Source organism: Diospyros lotus, chromosome 15, assembly GCF_014633365.1.
Source record: "Diospyros lotus cultivar Yz01 chromosome 15, ASM1463336v1, whole genome shotgun sequence".
Lineage (NCBI taxonomy): Eukaryota > Viridiplantae > Streptophyta > Magnoliopsida > Ericales > Ebenaceae > Diospyros > Diospyros lotus.
Window position 1 is genome coordinate 33,795,073 of NC_068352.1, and position 20,877 is coordinate 33,815,949.

General features: G+C 37.3%; 2 protein-coding genes across 2 annotated transcripts in view; both read left to right on the forward strand.

Annotated features, from left to right (window-relative positions):
* The first annotated feature begins 318 nt into the window (after positions 1 to 318).
* Positions 319 to 20,877, forward strand: part of LOC127791767 (choline transporter protein 1-like) — a 55,940-nt gene continuing 35,381 nt past the window's right edge. The window contains exon 1 of the mRNA XM_052321782.1: positions 319 to 439. The gene's annotated coding sequence lies outside the window, so the exon portion shown is untranslated. The remainder of the gene's footprint in view (positions 440 to 20,877) is intronic.
* Positions 433 to 20,851, forward strand: LOC127791766 (choline transporter protein 1). Its single transcript, XM_052321781.1, has 10 exons — positions 433 to 683; positions 11,156 to 11,514; positions 11,668 to 11,813; positions 13,949 to 14,132; positions 14,919 to 14,992; positions 15,079 to 15,192; positions 16,251 to 16,607; positions 18,496 to 18,756; positions 19,111 to 19,338; positions 20,480 to 20,851. Exons 1-10 carry the CDS (start codon positions 499 to 501, stop codon positions 20,663 to 20,665), a joined length of 2,094 nt encoding a protein of 697 aa, XP_052177741.1. The 5' UTR covers positions 433 to 498; the 3' UTR covers positions 20,666 to 20,851.

Here is a 20,877-nt window from a genome sequence, read left to right on the forward strand (position 1 = left end):
GGGTTCATTGCAATTAATTAGCAAATTCAGTAACAAAACATGATGATGGATGGGTGTGGGTGGTTGGGGTTTAGGGTTTATTTAATTTTATTTTGATATACGCATACGAACGAACGAACGTAAGCCCAGCTGAGCTGAGCCGACGGACGATGGCGGGGGGGGGGGGGGGGGAGGCGTATATTTAAATAAAATCGCAGTCTAAAAGTATTATTAAACATATAATATATATATATATATATATTAGAAAATGAAGGAAGGAAATCTTTGTCTTAACCTCAAAGCCACTTCACTTCACTTGCCTTTCCTTGCCCCAAACATTATATATCGATCCATCATCATCTTTATTAATATATAAATCCTGCCATAATATTCCTTCCAACCCCTTTGGCCGCTCCGCTCCCCCCCACCTTTCTCTGTTGCTTCTACTTTCCCACTCTCTCTCTCCCTCTCCCTCTCTCCGTGGATTCACATTCTCTGTCCAGGAAAGAGCTTTGAGGTATGAGGGGTCCTTTAGGGGCAGTCATAGGGAGGTACCCTTCAAGCGACGGGAGTGCCCAAACGGCCGGGATCATAAAGCACAACAGAAAATGCAGGGATATAGCATTTCTTGTCGTCTTCATTGCATTCTGGGTTGGAATGATTGTCAACTCCAGCTTCGGATTCAACAAAGGAAACCCGTTAAGGTACACAATCAAGATTACCCCTCTCATCTCATCTCCCTTTTCCTTTCACACTCCAATTTCGTTTCTTTTAACTTTATGCTTTAAATTTGAAGGCAGATTGCGCCCGCCCGCCAGCCCCCCCTTTGATTCTTTTAACTTTATGCTTTAAATGTGAAGACAAAAGATGGTTAAAAATGGTAGTCTTTGAGATTATGATGTGTCTGTCAGAGAAGGAAATGGTTTGTATCTGCCAAGCCCGCTGCTTATGTAGTGTATCATACTTCCAAAATTTGGATTTCCGTTTGATTTCTTTATGGGTCTCTGGTTAAGTTTGTTTATTGGAATCTTTGAAATCTTAGCTTCAAGGAAATTAACACTCCCTCCCATAGTGTTTTAAGTCTCCTTTCCCCACTTTCGCTTTGTGGAGTTGGGCATTAATGTTTAGTTTGTCTCTAGCAATTTCTACTACCTTACACCTACGAAGTTACTAGCAGTAAGTGGTATTGCAACAATAGGGTTGCCGTCTCACAGGAAACGTTGGAAGATTCCAATCCTTACTCTCATTTAGGCTTGGGACGTAAAAATTCAGATCACATTGTTTTGGTGGCTGGACATGATGGATTTCTGCTGTCCCTGTTTGGTTAGAAAAATTGTTAAAATGGATTCTTCGTTACTTACACACACACACACACACACACACACACACGCATATATATTTCATCTTCTTGTAATCTGTGCCCAGATGTCATTGATTCCATGCTCAACCATGGCCTGGTAGGATGCTGTTGTGCCTTTAAAAAGTACAGTGAGCAGTGAAAGAGCTTCTAGCCTATTTGAGAGGATTGGATGAGCGCTGAGTTGTCATTTGATTCAAGTTCCTTCCAAGGTGGCATTTTTGTATATTTGATTTCTATTAGTTCTATGATACGAGGAGAGGATATATGGCGGTGGTTGGTGATTATGTCCAAAAAAATGTGGAAATTTGTTGGTCATCTTCTTTTGCAAGGGATTTTCAGAGTCTCTTTCTTTTGAAAGCAATTAAAGCAATCGTGCTTTCAATTTAAAACTCCTATGTTATATTAAAAAACATACAAAGATCTTGTTCATACTTTTGCACCAAACTATTGACTAAAAAGAAAGATATCACTCCTAGTGTAATTTTCAGTTGTTTATCAATAGATTCCTTTTCATAATGTCCACAAGTCCCACAATTATAGAGCCTCTAGGTGTATCCACACTAGGTTGTCTCATGCTGACAATGCAAAACTATAGCCAATGCCCTTTGGAGTGATTTTTCCTTGACTTGGCCTGATTCGGAGAGGGAGAGTGATATACATAGAGTGCTAGCTTCCTTGTTGCTGTCCCCTTCTTTTATATAGGAGAAATTAGTGCTGTCATGTCGCCCTAATAATTAATTCGTAATCATTAAAGACATAACTTCAAAGTATTTGCACATATATTCTCTTAAAAACTACTTTAGTTGCAACATTAGCTCTCTTTTACTTTCAAGTTTCGTGACCATTGGTTCAAGCTATGTTGGTAGAAAGAAGGAGTCTTAATCTCATTAGGATTTATCAATTGAAACTCTTTTTGATTACTTACCAAAACAAAAAAACCCATTCAGTTAAATTGAATTAACTATTTGATTATTATATGAACCTCTACAACTCATGAGTGACATCTAGCAATATTTCATGGTCATCCAAATATTGCAAATGTATATTGAGCCTTTTTATTAACAGTCACCGTGTAGTCAAATCTTTCTACCGAACAATACCATTTACTTGAATGAAATTATGGATATACCATTAACATAAGTTATTTCAATCATATGTGATCAGTCTTGTGACTGTAACTCTGTTGATCCACTTGGAACTCTTTGCAAGCAACCAATACATCTTGGCTAGGGAATTTTGTTAGCTATATAACATGTGGGTCATATAAGACATTCTCCCTCTTTATTGAAATTGAACATGTCTTTCATTTATGATTTACTATGAACAGTATATGCATGATTAAATTAAATGTCTTGATTAGAATAGCCATACTGCATGCTTACATTAAATTATAATAATTCCATACATAAGACAACCAGTGCCTCAGAGGTCAAAGGATCACTTGTGCTACTGCAACATGGTTTGTCATTTGTCAAACTCCATTGGACAGTTCCATAGAGCTTGGTCAAGTTCAGTATACTTGTGCTCTAATAAGCGCTTGCGTGCTTTCTTTATTATCTCCACACAAGTTAGTTGAAACTGGCTATCCTTCCTTCTGCTACCAAGCATAAAATGTGCTATTCTATTAGAATAATCATTGCCTATACGAATAAATTTTAGTAGGAATATTTATGATATAAGTATTAAAAGATATATGTCTTGTGCTCCTAACCTCTTTAAGTGTATTTTTTCTTTTAACTTATAATTTATGGATTATTTTTTATTTTTTTGCTTGTTATAATCGTTGGACTTACTCATGAAATAAATAAATGAGTGACAAACATGAATAGATTGCTTGCCCTTTATTAATTAATATTATATGAAAAATATAACAAAATGTTCGAATGCACAATGTTACTCAATTTGAATTTAAAGCACCTTACTCAATTTGAATTTGACAAATATGAATATATATTGGGCATGTTGGGCATTGGGCTATGTTGGGCATGGTTATGGAAGTGCTTAGAGCTTAGGGTTTTTGGTTTGCGCAAGGGAGCTTGAGACGCACTTGAGGATGTTGAAAAATAGGATAAGAGAAGAAATTATTATTTTATCCTTGTTTATATGGGTGAGGGAGTGTCCCCCCCCTCTCTGGATTCTTTTTAGCTATTTTGGACAATTTGCTTTGTGAGTCGGTATTCATTTTCTTTTTATGAGATTTGCCCCTTCTTGGCATTTCCTTTTTTGATATCATATTTTTGTTGCTTATTAAAAAAATACTAGTTTCCTAGTTAGAGAAGGACATTATGTGCTTGGAGATGGAGGAGTCTTCTTACGTATACTCATGCATAGACCATAGAGGCCAGCTTATCAAATAGTCCAAGCATTGACAAGCAGTTCAGATTTTTTTTTTTTTTTTCTGTAAATCAAACAGTTCAGAGTTACCAAGTAGATGGGTGAGAATTGGCACCAAGTTGAGCTGCTATGTGGATACATCAACTTGAGAAAAAGTTACTAACACCTTGAATTGATAATATTAAGGAAATCTCCATGGTTGTATATGGAAATCTCTGCATGCACACGTCTTGATTGTCATCTAGAGATATCTCTATACTTAAAGATCGGCTGAGGTACAAATCCTTGAAAAGCAGGTAAAATGAGTGCCTCTCAGTCTACCCTTATCTTAATCCACAAAGCCACGTGATCCTGAAAGGTGCCTTTAGGTTCTTAATGAATCATGACCCCAACACTTATTCTTGAAGAGTCTCAAGTTTGAGGCTAAATCATCCAGACTTCAGGGTAAGAGATCTGATTCAACTTTGGGAATACATGTTTGGGTCATCAATGCGTTACCTTGTAAGAAGGAGATCAGATGGCTGCAACGTGGCATGCAACATGGCAAATGGGCCAATGTGCTCATTTGCCAGCATTCTTCTGAATAGTTGCTGCACAATCATCTTAGTTACACCAAATGGCTTCATGCTTGTGTTGGTAATTGGTTTTCTCAGCTTTGGGTGTTAACATGATCACTATGGGACAAATGTCCCTGGTTTTTGAAAAGAAATATAGATATAATTAGGGTCAAGGGTTATGGTGAATGCCGTGTACGGCTTTTAGCTTTAGAGATTTGATATAGGTATTGTTAATAGTTATAAATGGTTCCCGTGGTTGATTATTGTTGAAATATGGTGATATCATTGTCGAGATAATGCCCCAATTTATGATTAAGATAAAGCTCCAGCTTCCCTAGATTCTAGGAGGAGATAGGATCTTATTTCTAGGAGTAGATGGGATCTTATCTATCTCTTAAATTTAGGAGATTGGTTATATCTTAAATCTGTTGTTATACTTGTATTTTAAATAACTTTGTTGTATTTTAAATTCCTAGATTTTAGGAATCTTTGTTTGTTTAAACTTCTCATGGAGTATTCAATGGAACACACGGAAGTATAATTTTTTCTTCCGAGATTACATCATCCAAGCTGTGTCTTGCTGTTCGTTACAGTTTCAACATGGTATCAAAGCCTTCATTCTGCTCTTAGATTCTGATTGTGCCTTCATTGCACTCCTTTCTCTCATTCTTTGTTTCCTCTCCTAGGCCTTTATTGCCTTCTCTTGATTTCTTCATTACTAAGGATGTTAGAAATCTCAGAGGTTAATCCTTGCCTAACCACTGGTGAGTCAGAACCAGATTTGATTACCGGAACAAATGGAAGTACCGGCATCGGTTCTGGATCTAGCAGTTGAGAACTGCCTGGAATGCACATTTCCTACAGACTGGATGGGAAAAATTACCTCCAATGGGCACAGTTTGTTCGAACCTTCCTCAAAGGACGAGAAAAGCTAGGATACCTCACTGCTTCACCTTCGAAGACTACTGATCCAGCTTTTCCGGCATGGGATATCGAGGACTCCCTCATCATGTCATGACTGTGGAATGCCATGCAACCTGAGGTCAGTAAGAACTATATGTTTTTAGATTTTGCTAAGGCCATTTGGGACACCATTAGGCATACCTATTCCAAGGTACAGGATGCTTCGGTAATGTTTGATATCAAAACAAAGATTAATAGTACTCGACTAGCATCTCTAATTATTACTGAGTATTTTAACAAGATGAATGGGCTTTGGTTGGAGCTAGATCAATATCAAGAGATCGAGATGATATGCAGCACTGATGCTGCCACTCTTAGCCAGATTATTGAAAGAGATATGATTGTGAAATTTCTAGCTGGATTGAATGCTGAGTTTGATCAAGTGAGGATTCAGATTTTTGGTAGGGAGAAGCTACCCTCCTTGAATGAAGTTTTTGTTATGGTGAGGAGTGAAGAAAACCGAAGGGGAGTCATGCTTAGTGACAGTGGAACAGAAGGATCAGCCATGGTCACTGCAAAAAAAGGATGGGGCACTGTTCAAAATGGAAAAAACAGAGGCCAAAAATCGTGAAGGACTTTGGTGTAGTTTCTGCAACAAGCCTAGGCATACCCGGGATCATTGCTTCAAACTTCATGGCAAGGAGGCTGTGTTAAAGAAGATGGGAAGTTTTAAAAATATGGCAGCACAAAAGCAGGCTTACATATCAGCCAAGGAGCACGAGGAAGGAGAGATAGCTAGTAAGGCATAATCAGCCCCAGGTATTGATCTTGCTCAACTTGATGGCGAGGAGATTAACAAACTTAAGGCTTTCCTTAAGACCATCAACGATGGAAACTGTGTTTTCGCCCAATAAGGTAATTGTTTACATTCAGTCTCTCTTAATGTCTCCAAAATTGATAAGAATGACATTTGGATCCTAGATTCAGCAGCCACTGACCATATGACCCTTGATCCATGGTTTTTGACACTTATAAGCCTATTGTAACCTCTAAACAGATTACCATTGCTAATGGAACCTCAATTTCCATTAAAGGTCAAGGAACAGTTATCCTCAGCCCAAATATTACTCTTCAAAAGGTCCTACATGTGCCAAACCTATCCACTAATCTTGTGTCTATTCATCGGCTTACTAATGATCTAAATTGCCATACCAATTTCTCTCCTAATGTATGTGAATTTCAGGCCTCGAGGACCTGGAAGATGATTGGTGCAGCTAGGGAACAGTATGGGCTGTATTTTCTGGAGAAAAAGGGAGGCTATCCTTCGGCTGGAAATCGATCTTTTAAGGCTATTGGATTCTCTCAATTTACATCTAATCCCACTGCACATGTTTGGCTGCAACATTACAGGCTTGGTCACCCTCCATTTTCTCTTCTAAAAACCATGTTTCCTTCCCTATTTTAGTCCCTAGACCTTAGTGAATTTCAGTGTGATGTATGTGTTATTTCCAAGCATCACCGAGTGTCCTATCCACCTAGTAATAAAAGGTCATCTAAACCTTTCTCTTTGGTTCATTCCGATCTTTGGGGACCCTCTAAAAGGCCAAATTTTTGGGGGGGCCGATGGTTTATTTCATTTATTGATTATTGTACTTGAATGACTTGGGTTTTCTTATTGAAAGATAAGGCTGCAGGTAGCACCATTCTAATCTCCACTCAATTCAATTGCTAAATTCAGAAATTCCAAACTGATAATGAAAAGGATTATGTTAATAATCATTTGCACCAATTCTTTCAACAAGAAGGGATAGTTCATGAGTCTTCTTGTGTCCACACTCTACAACAAAATGGAGTGGTGGAACGGAAGATGAGACACCTTCTTAATGTTGCTAGAAGTCTCCTACATCATCATAAAGTGCTTAAGAATTTTTTTGGGGGAAGCTATTCTTACAGTAGCCTACTTGATAAACCGAGTACCCTCAAAAATCCTAAACCATCAAACCCCATTTCAACTCCTATCTACTCATTACCCGGATCTAAGTTTGCATTCTCCTCTTCCATTGAAGGTCTTTGGGTGTGTTTCTTTCGTTCATATTCCTAAGCAAAATAGAGACAAACTTGATCCTAGGGCCCTAAAAGTGTGTTTCCCTAGGCTATTCTCCTACCCAAAAGGGGTACAAATGCTACCATCCAACTACAAAGAAATTTTATATTTCCAAGAACGTTACATTTGTTGAATCCCAACCGTTTTTTTCTTCACCTCAGACTAGTCGCCGGGGGAGAATTTGGATGGTGACTAGGCGGTTGGGGATATTTTTCAACTAACTGAAGCACAACTCCCTAACTCTCAGCTCTCTTCTTGTCCTCCATTCAATTCTAGGCCTCTCTCATCTCAGCCAAACAACAGCAGTGAGCAGATTGTTCCTAAATCTCACAACTTGCAATCCAGCCAGCAGCCTCCAGGCCGTTTCAAGGGATCTCCCTATGTTTTCAAAAGAAGACAGCCTATTCTAGATCCACAGCAAGTACCACCATCTGACTCTAGTCAAGGTAAGGAATTTATACAACCCTCTATCCTAGAAAATGACTCCCAGCTTTCTGTTTTAGATTGTTCTAATCCTTCTAACCCAAGTTATGATGATTTAGATCTTCCTATTGCTGTTAGGAAGGGAGTCAGAAGCTGTACCCAGCATCCCTTAACCAATTTCTTATTCTACCACTGGTTGTCCCCAAAACAAAAAGGATTCCTAGCATCTTTGGATTCAATTGCCATTCCGAACTCAGTAGAAGAGGCCCTAAGAGATCAGAATTGGAAGCAAGCCATGATGGAAGAGATGAGAGCCTTAAAGAAAAATCAGACTTGGGAAATTGTGTCACAGCCAAGAGGGGTTTTGCCAGTAGGATGCAAATGGGTATTCAATGTAAAATACAAGGCTGATGGAATATTGGAAAGGTACAAGGCCAGGTTAGTAGCCAAAGGATATACCCAATCCTGTGGCATAAACTATTTTGAAACATTTGCTCCAATGGCAAAGATGGCAACAGTGAGAATTCTAATTTCTTTGGCATCATTTTTTGGATGGACATTGCAACAGTTTGATGTTAAGAATGCTTTTTTGCATGGAGACCTAGAAGAGGAAGTTTTCATGGAGTTGCCTCCAAGATTTCAAGGAGAAGAAAAAGAAAAAGTCTGCAGGCTCAAGAAAGCCCTCTATGAGCTCAAACAATCCCTAAGGGCCTGGTTTGGCAGGTTCTCTAAAGCCATGAAGACTATGGGATACAATCAAAACCAGGGTGATCATACACTCTTCATGAAGCACTCAAGGGAAGGAAAAATTACAGCCTTGCTAGTATATGTGGATGACATAATCGTGACTGGAGATGATGAGGAAGAACAAATGCTACTAAAGAGGAATCTAGCCCAAGAGTTTGAAATCAAAGATCTTGGTATCCTCAATATTTCTTGGGCATTAAAGTGGCCTACTCTAAGGATGGTATCTTCCTATCTCAACATAAATATGTTTTGGATCTACTTGCTGAAGCAGGACTTATTGGAGGCAAGGGTTCTAGTGTCCTAGCGGAACCTAATGGAAAACTATAGCAGAATCCTGATAGTCAACCAATTGACAAAGGGAGATATCAAAGGTTAGTGGGTCAGTTGATATACCTTTCTCATACTAGACCTGATATTACCTTTGTTGTTAATCTTGTGAGCCAATTCATGCATAACCCAATCGAGGAGCACAGGCAAGCTGTAAGGAAGATACTTGGCTATCTCAAGACTACTCCAGGTAGGGGTTTATTGTTTAGAAGAGAAATTAGATGTTAAAGGCTTTACTAATGCTAATTATGCGGGATCTATCACTGATAAAAAATCAACCACAGGGTATTGTGTATTCTTAGGTGGGAATCTAGTGTCCTAGAGGAGTAAGAAACAGAGTATCCTGGATAGATCAAGTGCATAATCAGAATTTAGGGCCATGGCCCTTGGAATGTGTGAGTTGCTATGGCTCAAGATTATCCTAGAAGATTTGAAGATAAAAGTTCAGGGAACAATTGGGTTATCTTGTGATAACAAATCTGCTATAAGTATTGCACACAATCCGGTTCAGCATGACAGGGCAAAACATATTGAGATAGATCAATACTTTATAAAAGAAAAATTGGATGCAGGATTAATCTATATTCCTCATGTTTCATCTGAGGAACAAGTAGCTGATGTATTCACAAAAGGTCTGGCAGCCAAGAGGTTTGAGGATCTAATATGCAAGCTTGGAATGGTAGATATCCATTCCCTATCTTGAGGGGGAGTGTTGAAATATGGTGATATCATTGTCGAGATAATGTCCCAATTTATGATTAAGATAAAGCTCTAGCTTCCCTAGATTCTAGGAGGAGATAGGATCTTATTTCTAGGAGGAGATAGGATCTTATCTATCTCTAAAATTTAGGAGATTGGTTATATCTTAAATCTGTTGTTATACTTGTATTTTAAATAACTTTGTTGTATTTTAAATTCCTAGATTGTAGGAATCTTTGTTTATTTAAACTCCTCATGGAGTATTCAATGGAACACACGGAAGTATAGTTTTTTCTTCCGGGATTACATCATCCAAGCTGTGTCTTGCTGTTCGTTACAGTTTTCGACAATTATTATTAATCATCAACTAAAAAATGCATTTCTTTTAAGGTCTTGTGATCTGAAAAATGTCCTTCTGAACATTTGATAGTGTTTTTTGGTGTAATCTTAGAAATTTAACATTAAGACTGTTCTGTCATATTTTGCCTCTTCTTATCTGTTTATGTATGGCTTTGATTGCCTACCCTTCTTGCAAATTATGCCTGGAGCTCTTTCATTAATTAATTGCTCTGCATGTTATTGTCTGAAGATGTTTTGCATGTTTCAACTACTAAGGACTTGGAAACAGATAATATAAAGTGATCACATTTCTGTCATGGATGTTTTAACAGACTTGCTAGAGTGTATAATTTGGTAAAGTAATTGTAAGACTTAACATGCACCTAACTCATTATTTTCTGTTCTTTGACTATGGGGCATTGTAAGCCTAGAGAAAGGATTAATTAGATTGATGGAAAGATTTCAAAAACAAATGTGCTATTAAACAAATTAGTAAATGATTCTTAATGGGGTAAAATGCAAGCATTCACAATGGTGGAACTCAGAGTAGATGAATGTTCCCATGCTAGAATATAGATGGAGACCCCCCTCCCTCCTCCTCGTGAGTTTGCTTATTGGTGTTGGATCATGAAATTTAATATGAGGGTTGGCCACTATTCCAGTTTGGTGTTATTTCCTTCTTGCAAATTTAATTTGATATTTATAGATAATTCTGTAGATATCTTTTTTTTTCTGTAAATAATTCTTTAGATATCATTTTCTGCTTGACATGATTCTGTTGATGTGGAAAGTAAAATCGAGAGGTTTAGAAAATATTCTGTGCTAAATAAAGGATTGGGTTTCAATACTTCTAGTAGTCTCAAATTAATAATGTTAATGGGGAGGTAGAAAGAGGGATACCAACAATATTCATTTACAAACAACTCTCTAATCATAGGTAGCTGTGCTTTAATAATATCCATTGCTTTCATCTTAGGGAGGGGCATTCAATACAATGTTGATGATATTGACTTGAGCTTAAGTTGACTTAAGCTGTAATGAGACTTATTACAGCTCTCTTGTAAGACACTCCTCCTCGCTTCCCTGTCCAATCATTCCCTAGATTGTCATTAGACTTATTATGGTTCTCTTGTAAGACACTCCTCCGCAGCTCCCTACCCAATCATCCTCCTAAACATTTTTGGTGGAACAATGGGCTAGTTTTAACTTTAAGTGCATAAACCCTTCAAGTGTAACTTGTATAAATTTGCACAGCAGACAGGTATTTTTGAAAGCAGATTGGTCCATTTTCTGTGTGCTTATTCCATGGACTTAATGCTTTAATTTTGCTCCCTTTCTTCCCTTCATTTTAAATGTGGTTCTAATGTATTCTGTGAACTTTAGGCTTAACTATGGGCTGGACTATAAAGGAAATGTATGTGGCGATAGGCATGCAAATCCTGACCTTCGTGAACTGGAACTCAGATATTGGTTGAACCCCAACCAGGTTTACCAAAGTGGTTTGAAAAACAGCAATTTCAAGCTTGACAATGCCCGGAGTATCTGCTTAATGGATTGCCCTATCCCGTCGGAAGATTCACTGAATTGGGTGTGCGATTATCCAGACGGAGATATTCGCCTCAAAGTTGATGACTGGATTGATAGGAACTATGATTATTTTGCAGACCTTACTCCAGTGCTAAGGAACACATCTCTTCAACTTCAAGGTCCCTGTTATCCTGTTATATACCCAAGTGTAAATGGTAAGCTATTTGAAGTTTAGGTTTGGACTTCAACTTCTGGTATTGGGATAAAATTGCATTATCAAGATTAAAACTTTTTTTTTTCCTTTGTAACTTCAATTTATGGGTATGTGCCTTGTCCTTTAAGACTCTATAAATCTTTTCCTTTTTCAGTTTACTGGACTTGCCAGTTTATAGCCCGTGCATCAAATGTTTCTTTGCACCATTGGCAGCAGATGGGTGGAGTGAGCATTGTTGAAGACATACTCATAGATAAATCTATTCACAAGTCCATCAATTCACATTCATCAGTTTTGAAGGTAAAGTATTATTTTTGGTCTGTGTCCCTCTTTTTCCAGTGGTCATGCTCTAATCACTTGACCTTAATCCTAGCCATTTGACATTAAATTTAAATGTAGTTGGATAAAGAGTTACCTAGTTTCATTGAGAGAGAGAGAGAGAGGTGGGGAGGAATATGGTTGTGGTGCATAAACTACTTCAGTTCTGGAGAAATCTTTTTTTTTTTTCTTCTGGCTTAGTCTCAGAACTCAACTTGATAAAGAGGACACCCCTAGTGCACAAAGCTCTACTTTGTGAGGGTTGGGAGAGGGTCGTTTTTGCACACGACCTTTCCCCTTATTATTATTATTATTATTTTGCAACAGGCTGTTTCCACTGCTTGAATGCTTGACGTTCTAATCACAAAGAAGAAACTTTTCCATTGATACCAAGGCTTGCCCTCAAAAACTCACTTGTTAATTTGAAATAAAACCAGATGGTGTTGTTTTGCCCTGGACTTTTGCCTAGAGGATCCTAGAGTCAATAGTTCTACAGATGTGTGTGAGGGTAACCCTTATCAAATTATTGGAGTTGTTTTCCTATCAATTCCAGCTGTTGAAGAGACATCTGTGTCTGTGAAGGTAACTTTGTTTGATACCTGATAACTATTTTGGTTCTCTTCTAAGAGGTAAACAACAACAACAACAACAACATATTCAGCCTTTATCCCATTATGTGGGGTCGGCTACATGAATTCTAGACTTCCATGTATTTATGTCTTTTGTCATATTTTCATTTAGGACCATACACTTCATATCAAACTTTAATGTCTCTCCCTAAGTCTTCTTGGGCCTGCCTCTATCTCTTTTTTTGGCTAATTGTTCCATTTCATCAACTCTCCTCACAGGAGCATCTCTTGGTCTTCTTCTCACATGACCAAACCATCTTAGTCTAGTCTCTCTCATCTTCTCCTCGATCGGCACTACTTCTACCTTATTACGAATAACCTCATTTATAATTTTATCTTTTCTTGTATGGCCGCACATCCATCTTAGCATCCTTATCTCCGCTACACTCGTCTTTTGCTCATGCTGGTATTTGATTGCCCAACATTCTGAGCCATACAACAAAACTAGTCTTATAACTGTCCTATAGAATTTTTCTTTTAGTTTTAATGGGATTTTACCATCACATAACACCCCTGATGCATTTCTCCATTTTAGCCAATCTATCTTAATTCTATGCGTGACATCCTCGTGAATTTCTTCAACTTTTTGAATCACTGATCCCAAATATCAAAAATGGTCTTTTCTTTGTATGATTTGGTCTTCTAATTTTATTATAACATCCTCCACTCTTGCATTCTTACTAAATTTATATTCCATATATTTTGTTTTCCTTCTACTTAATTTAAATCCCTTAGATTCAAAATTGTTTCTTCATAACTCAAGCTTAGTGTTTACTCCCTCTTTTGTTTCATCCACCAACACTATGTCATCTGCAAATAGCATACATCATGGCAACTCTGTCTGAATGTGTTCAGTGAATTCATCCATTACTAAAGCAAATAAATATGGACTTAGTGCAGAACCTTGATGCAGTCCCATTGTAATTTTAAACGGTTCAGTGTCCCCTCCGCATGTTCTGACCCTTGTCTCTATACCGTGATACATGTCCTTAAGGGCTTGTATATAGGTTATTCGGACTCTTTTCTTCTCTAAAATCTTTCATAATATTTCTCTAGGGACCCTATCATAGGCCTTTTCTAGATCTATAAACACCATATGCAGGTCCTTTTGATGATCTCGATACATTTCCATTAGGCGCCTCAGTAGGTATATAGCTTCCATTGTTGACCTACCAGACATGAAACCAAACTGATTTTCCGAGACATTTGTTTTTTTTCTGAACCTTTGCTCTATTACTCTCTCCTAGAGTTTCATGATATGGCTCATTAACTTAATTTCTCTGTAATTTTCATAGTTTTGAACATCTTCTTTGTTTTTGTATATAGGAACTAAAGTACTCTTCCTCTCTCTTCTGAGAGGTATATAGAATAAATTCTTTATCAAATTATTTCTTATTTGTCTTTGTGGAGTATATCAGTTATGTCTTGCCTGTGGCTTGTTCATCACATGTTCTCATGGTGAAACTTATCACTTATGTTATTTTGCAGAGATATGTTGCTGATATTGGCAAGTCTTGGCCTGTATTGATTGTTTGTGGAGGAATCTTGCCATTGTTTTTATCAGTGATATGGCTCTTGATGATTAGGCATTTTGTTGCTGGGATGCCATGGATAACAGTCATCCTCTTTAATGTCCTCATGATTTCATTTACAATGTTTTACTATTTAAAAGGTTAGGTCATCTTCTCCAGTGTTTTTAGGTAATGGCTGTATGGGAAAGCAACTGATGCTTCAATGCATCTTAGATAGATAGAAAATAATTCTTCATGGAAAATATCAAAGGAGCCCAGACACCATTTTATATCTGTCCTTACAAGTAAATTTGTTGATATGCATGTTTGTCTGCCGGTTCTACTTTCTGAAACAGGCTTTTGTGTTCTATATAGTTGAGTGCCTGCCCTTATGCTTTATATTGCATCAGGGTTATGATTTGTCTATATATAGGTAACATTTATGATTTGATGCTAGGTTCAAGCTTGGACCTCATATGCAAAAGATTTGTTGTGAAAGTTCGTTTCATAAGCATGTCATATGATGATAAGATATCACTGCACAAGATGCAAATATGTTATGTTATATGATGGATGCTTGTTCTACTTTTTGAAAATTTTGGGATCTCTTTTTTTTTTTTTTTTTTTTACTTCTGTCTACTTTTTTGTCTGGGAGTAGTTCTTTTTACTCCTTTATGTTGGTTGAGTGGCGCTTCCCCTTTCTCTGTCTTTTTTTTTTTTTTTAAATCTTTATTTGGAGATTCATGTATCCGTATAGGTACAAAGGGTTGTCTTTAAGTGCATAGTCTATTATTATAAATCATGCGAACATGGAGTGACACCCTTGGCACTTAATTAATTTGTATTTTGTTTTCAAATAATGTGATGTAATGGTTACTGCTTCATTATATGGCCACTTATTCTATTAATGCCATGTAATGATTATATTTTTCTTTTGTTTGCTTTAGCTGGATGGATTGGAAACAGTGCCATTTCCCCAATTATTGGCGAGCACGATCCATATTATCATGTATCTGCGAGGGTGGGTTCTTAAAAATGACGAAGTCCTTTATAACTGGAAGTTTTTATTACTGTTGTGTTATCTACTAAAGCATCTGCATGTTTCAGGAGCTTAATCATCTTCATGCTGTTGCTATTCTCATGACTATTATTATGATAATTTCCTTCCTTTCATCTATTGCCATTGTACGCCGCATACTAATGGCTACATCTGTTCTCAAGGTAAGCATAATAGTTCTCTTGACATTTTAATTGTGAAAATGTTTTAACTGTTAGCCTAAAGAATTTAGAAGCTTGAAAAGTTTAGGAAGTATTTTGATAGCTGGACATGTTACCTGAACAAATTCATAAATTTTTTATTTTGGATTAAACTCTGCCACAATGTAAAATGTAGCTATTTTAAATGTTAATGTGTGTTTCCAGGAGTCTGAAGTTATATAGAATGATAGAAAGAACTTAGGTAAATGCTAATGGACTTATCTGGAATTGATCTAACGGCGTTTGCATGTTTATCCCTCATCTAGGCTTCTCAGTTTTATGGTGTCAAGGATCTTACCAAACTAAGTCAATCCAGCTCGCATGCATCATAGATATCCTCCAAATTATAGTCAACCTTCTCTCTGCACCAACCTTTTTGTTTTTTCTCCATCTTTCTATATTGTAACAGGGATTTTACTGCCTGTATGTAGAGTTGTAAAATGGGCTTTGTTTTCTTTCTTTTTTTCCCCCTCTTTTTTCATAGGGTTTTAGCCGCCTGTACGTAGAGGTGGCATAGCCCATTTTACTGGTCTGGCCTGCAAATCTATCCAACTTTTTCTTAATTAACAAGCACTTGATATTATATCAAGCCATGCAGACTGATGACTTGTTTAGCTTGAAAACAAGGCTTGAATAAAGAATACAAAAAGGCTTTGATTATAGTTGTCTTGATATGTAGCTTGGATCAAATCAAACTGCTCCACAGAGAGATGGAGAAGGAGAGAGAGAGAGGTTCATAGTGGGGTTTGTCTTTATTGCAAAAAGGTGGGATTTGAGGTGGCCAAGAACAGCCATGCTTAAACTTATATTTTCAAGGCTTGCAGGCTGCCATATGGGTGGCCCAGCCTGTTTTATGCCCCTACCTATATGTATCAAAGATATCCTGCTGTGCTAATCTCTTAAGCAACATAGCACCCCCTTTGAGGTGGAGGCTTTTTCTTTGTTTTATGTTCTATGCACGAGCTACTTGATTGTGGTCAAGAGAAGGGGCCTATTGATGATTTTACCAAATTCCTGTGCAGGTTGCTGCCAAGGTCATTGGAGAAGTTCAGGCTCTTATAATCTTTCCTGTCATACCTTACTTTATCCTTGCAGTTTTTTATATGTTCTGGTTTTCAGCTGCTCTGCATCTTTTTAGTTCAGGACAAGTCCTTGAGAATAACTGTAACTCCAACTGCTGTGCCTATGTGCTTGAGTTGAGACGGGTTAGCTGTGACCGTTGTTGTGGTTATAGCATCCACTATACTTCTCATATTGGTGCCGCAATCCTTTTTCACCTGTTTGGATGCTATTGGGCTACACAATTTTTTATAGCATGTTCTTCAACGGTCATTGCAGGTTCTGTTGCTTCATATTATTGGAACCGTGGTGAAACATCGGTAAGCTACTCAATCAGTTGTTTAAATGAAAAATCTATGGACTTTTTTTCTTCTTACTGGGGTAAACACTAGTGGGAATAAGGCTTGTGATTGTTGTTATATGTAGGCTTGCATACAATACATCACATAAAAAATTTAAACTCGCAATATGTCAATGGATTATGTGTTTAAAAGCCTCCATTATCACCCAATATCCAATATCCGAACATGCAATTAATACTTTGACCCAATGATATAGTTTCTTGTTTACAAATTGTTTAAATCATGCGATTGTTTTTTGCTTAGCTCTTTTCTCCAGGACTTCTTTCTCCTTGTTGGACTTGTTAAGGAAAGATCAAAATTATTTGTATCAGTCATGTCATTTTGGTGGTACCTCGCAGCATAAAGGCCATAAGAAGGGAGGCAGCCATAACATAATGTTATTATTTCTGCAAAGAAGACTTTAGGCTTTACAAACATAAATAACACTAACATCAACAAATCCTTTGTATAAATCCAATTGACTGGTTGAACTTGTCCAATTTCACTCATCACCTTTGTTTGTGAAGGCCATACCTTCAATAAAATAAATGACGATTTATCTTCTTCGGATCCCTAAGCTCTCAACCCATTTTTTCACCAACTTGACTTAAATTGCATGACTCCTTTACCCGTGATGACAGTCTCATTATTGCAGTGCCCAACCATCCTAAACAGTGTTTTTTATCTTTATTTGCTGCTGCCTATACCTTATTTGGATTTAACCTTTTATTATTAGCATTTACTGCATCATATTTAGTTAATTTAAGGATGAAGTAACTTAAAAAATAATGCTCTACTTACAATTTATAGGATGTGATGGCACTCTCTTAAACTTTATGCAGAATTTTTTTTTTTTTGGTCTTTTCTTGTGGTAAAAAAATGAGGTCTTCTTGGTCATAGAACATAGAAGGTAATAGTTTTTTATTTTTTTAAATCCCAAGATTAGTTGGTCCAGTGACATCAGCTGATACAGTAGCTACATGGAAATTTAAGAATATCTAATTTTAAAAGTTGCTTGGACCTACAAATTGCACACTTCTTTTTCCTACTATTGTTGTTGGGGTACAACAATTAAAATTTGTTTGTTGTAAGGAAACTTAGCAAGCAATCAGAAGAATCCAAGGTATCCCTTGGCCTCCTTACCCTACCCACAAGATCTAGGAGAGAAGGAAGAGGCTCGATTCGCTAGCCGACAAAGCTGTGGAGCTGGAGAAGTCCAAGGAGATACATCCCCCGCCTACATTACCCGCATTGTCCTGCGGCAACACTTCCTTCTGGGGGTCCTTCCTTACCCGGGGGGGGGTGGTCTCCTGAAGGCCCTTCTAAGCTTAACCTTGGGACAACACCACGAACAAGGTCTCTTAGTTCAAAAGACGCATACCGAACTTATTGGGGTCTCTCAGCTCAGAAGACTCATACCCAACTTGCTAGGGTCACTCGGTTTAGAAGAGTCACACGCAACTTGTTGGGTCACTTGCATCTCACTCTCCCGCATTATAAATTTATTATTGTACTTGGGCAACAACACCTACCATTCCATGTGTTTAATGTTTATATGATGAAGTACAAAAATTGGACCAAGATCTAGTGTATAGCAGTTCCCAATGTTGAAGAAATGAATGAAGATTAAATAATTGAAAGGGGTTGTGCCAATGGCTTGTGGAGATTTTGGTATACTTTTGGAGTTTTTGTCCCATCTTGGTTACATATATGTGCTATTGTTCATAGAATGGAAAAGGAAAATGCTAGTTGACTTTTGTTTCCTTCAATGTAAGATACTTGACAATATTTCCTTGGTTCCCTTAAATGAAATTAAATCCTATTGCTTCTCTTTCCTATGTTTAGTAGTGTTTTCTGCAAATTGCAGCCAGAGATTCCATTTCTTCCGGTTTTCTCCTCAATGAAGCGACTTATGCGTTACAGTCTTGGTTCTGTGGCTCTTGGCTCTCTAATCGTATCATTTGTTGAGTCCATCAGATTTATACTTGACGCAATTCGTCGCAAGTTGAAAGTTGTTAATACAGTACCAGAAAGCTGGATCGGAAGGGTGGCATTTCATTCTTCTCAGTTTTCCAGACGGGGCATTGAGTGGACCATCAAATCTGTGAACCGCAATGCTTATATCATGGTAATTTAGTGAACTGATCCTGGCAAGTGTTTCTTTTCTTCCATTTTGGTTTTGGTATGTGATTGTTTGGATCCACATCCATAAATACTGTATCTGGAACGGAAGGAGAGGAAAATGCACTTCTCGTAATTTTTTTTTTTTTTTTTTTTGGCAAGCATTTAACAGGATTGATTCTTGCATAGAAGATAATACTATTCCCAAAGGATTTAAAATGCTTTTCTTTTTGTTTTATGCTAAGGAAATTCATAAATCATTTTTCAGTTGCATAGTATTTCATCATAATCAACATACGTGACTTTTGCTTTTCTTTCTGGTCTATGCCTTCATTCTTAAATGCATGGTTCTGACTTTCAGATTGCTATAACGGGCAAAAGCTTCTTTAAGGCTTCTGAGATTGCAACAGAACTGATTATCAGCAATATCCTCCGGATAGGGAAAGTGAATGTGATCGGTGACGTTATTCTCTTTCTTGGGAAGTTGTGTGTCAGCCTCTCAAGTGCTGTCTTTGCTTTTCTCATGTTGGACACTCACAATTATGCCTCTGCCCACAACAAGATCTCCTCTCCACTGTTTCCTGTGCTGGTATGTTTTATGTTTTCTATTTTTCTATTTCATAAGCTGTTGAATGAAGAAAGTTATTCATCAATACAGCAGGTTATTGAAGCATTATAGCATAAAAGGACCTTGTTAGTTTTAAAAGCATATTTAAATAAAAGTATAGACTAGAAAACAACTGGGGGCATCTTAATGTAACGTTATCATTTATGCAATTTATTATTACAGTTGTAAGGGGAAGGCTTGTCATCATCTTTTAGGTGTTGGCTAAAAAGCACAGATACAAACAGGGGACTTGGAAAGGAACACTATGCTACACAAAACAACTAGACACTGGAGTTTTCAAACAAGCTAGGACACAGGATAGAAAGAACACATCAATGCATATTTTTTTATTGGCGGCACATGAATTGTAGTAACTAATACATTTTTTTTTTTCATTTTGCATACATTTTGAAAAGCTATATACATAAATAAGTTGAAATTGGAAAAAGTAGAGGATGAAGGATTAATGTGTATAATCTTCATTGTTTGTTAATTTACAATTGTTTTTTGACTTGCTCATTTAGATTGTAATGGGAGTCTATTTGGTTTAAGTGATTTATAGATATGCATGTTCTTATCATGGGATTGAGTTTTCGGTAAGTGTCTAATTTTAGAATAATTAAAAAGAAATAATACCACACTTTTGGGTAAGTGGGCACATATTCAAAGCATCCCACATGTTTTATCAGAACGAAAGGGCATCTTCTTTTAAGTGTGTATGTATTTAGATTACAACTCCTTGAAACTGCACAAAAAAAAAAAAAATCATGATTGTTTGAGAAAAGCTTGGTTATTATCATAGAGAAGAGTTTGTGTGGATGTGTGTGTATCATGCTATGTTTGATCCGGATGGAAAACATTATATATAATGGTCAATATTACTCTTAAAACCGTGGGAATCATTTACTTTAAGAGCTGGAATATCAGTAGATGATAAGCTGCTAAACTCACTTGACGTACATGAACCTGCCCGAGGCATTATCTAAGAATCTATTTTGCCATGATGGTTTGGTTTGTCTTTCTATGCTTACCTTTTCGCCAAAATGACGTTCAGACTTATTTGACTGATATTGCATCAGTACTGTTGAATCAGAACTAAGACATGATCACGTTGTTGCTGCAGGTGTGCTGGGGCTTGGGTTATGTTGTTGCTACTCTGTTCTTTGGGGTCGTGGAGATGTCAATCGATACCATCATCCTCTCGTTCTGCCAAGATTCTGATGAGCACCAAGGGACGGCTCAGTATGCCCCTCCCCTTCTCATTGAGACTCTAAATGACCAAAATGAGATGCAGCGACTCACACAATAATAACTCTTTGAAACCTGCCAATGCTTGTTTGCTTATTAGCTTCATGAGAGAGTAGGACTCGTTGCTGCAGCCACTGTACTGTTCATCTTCGGTTGCCCATCACAATCGGTTTCCTGCTTCTATTTTTGACGCCGTTCTGAACTCTTACATTGCCTTTAGTGTATATATTAGAAATATTCTGTTTTAGCGTTCTAAGCTTCATTTCATGCTTC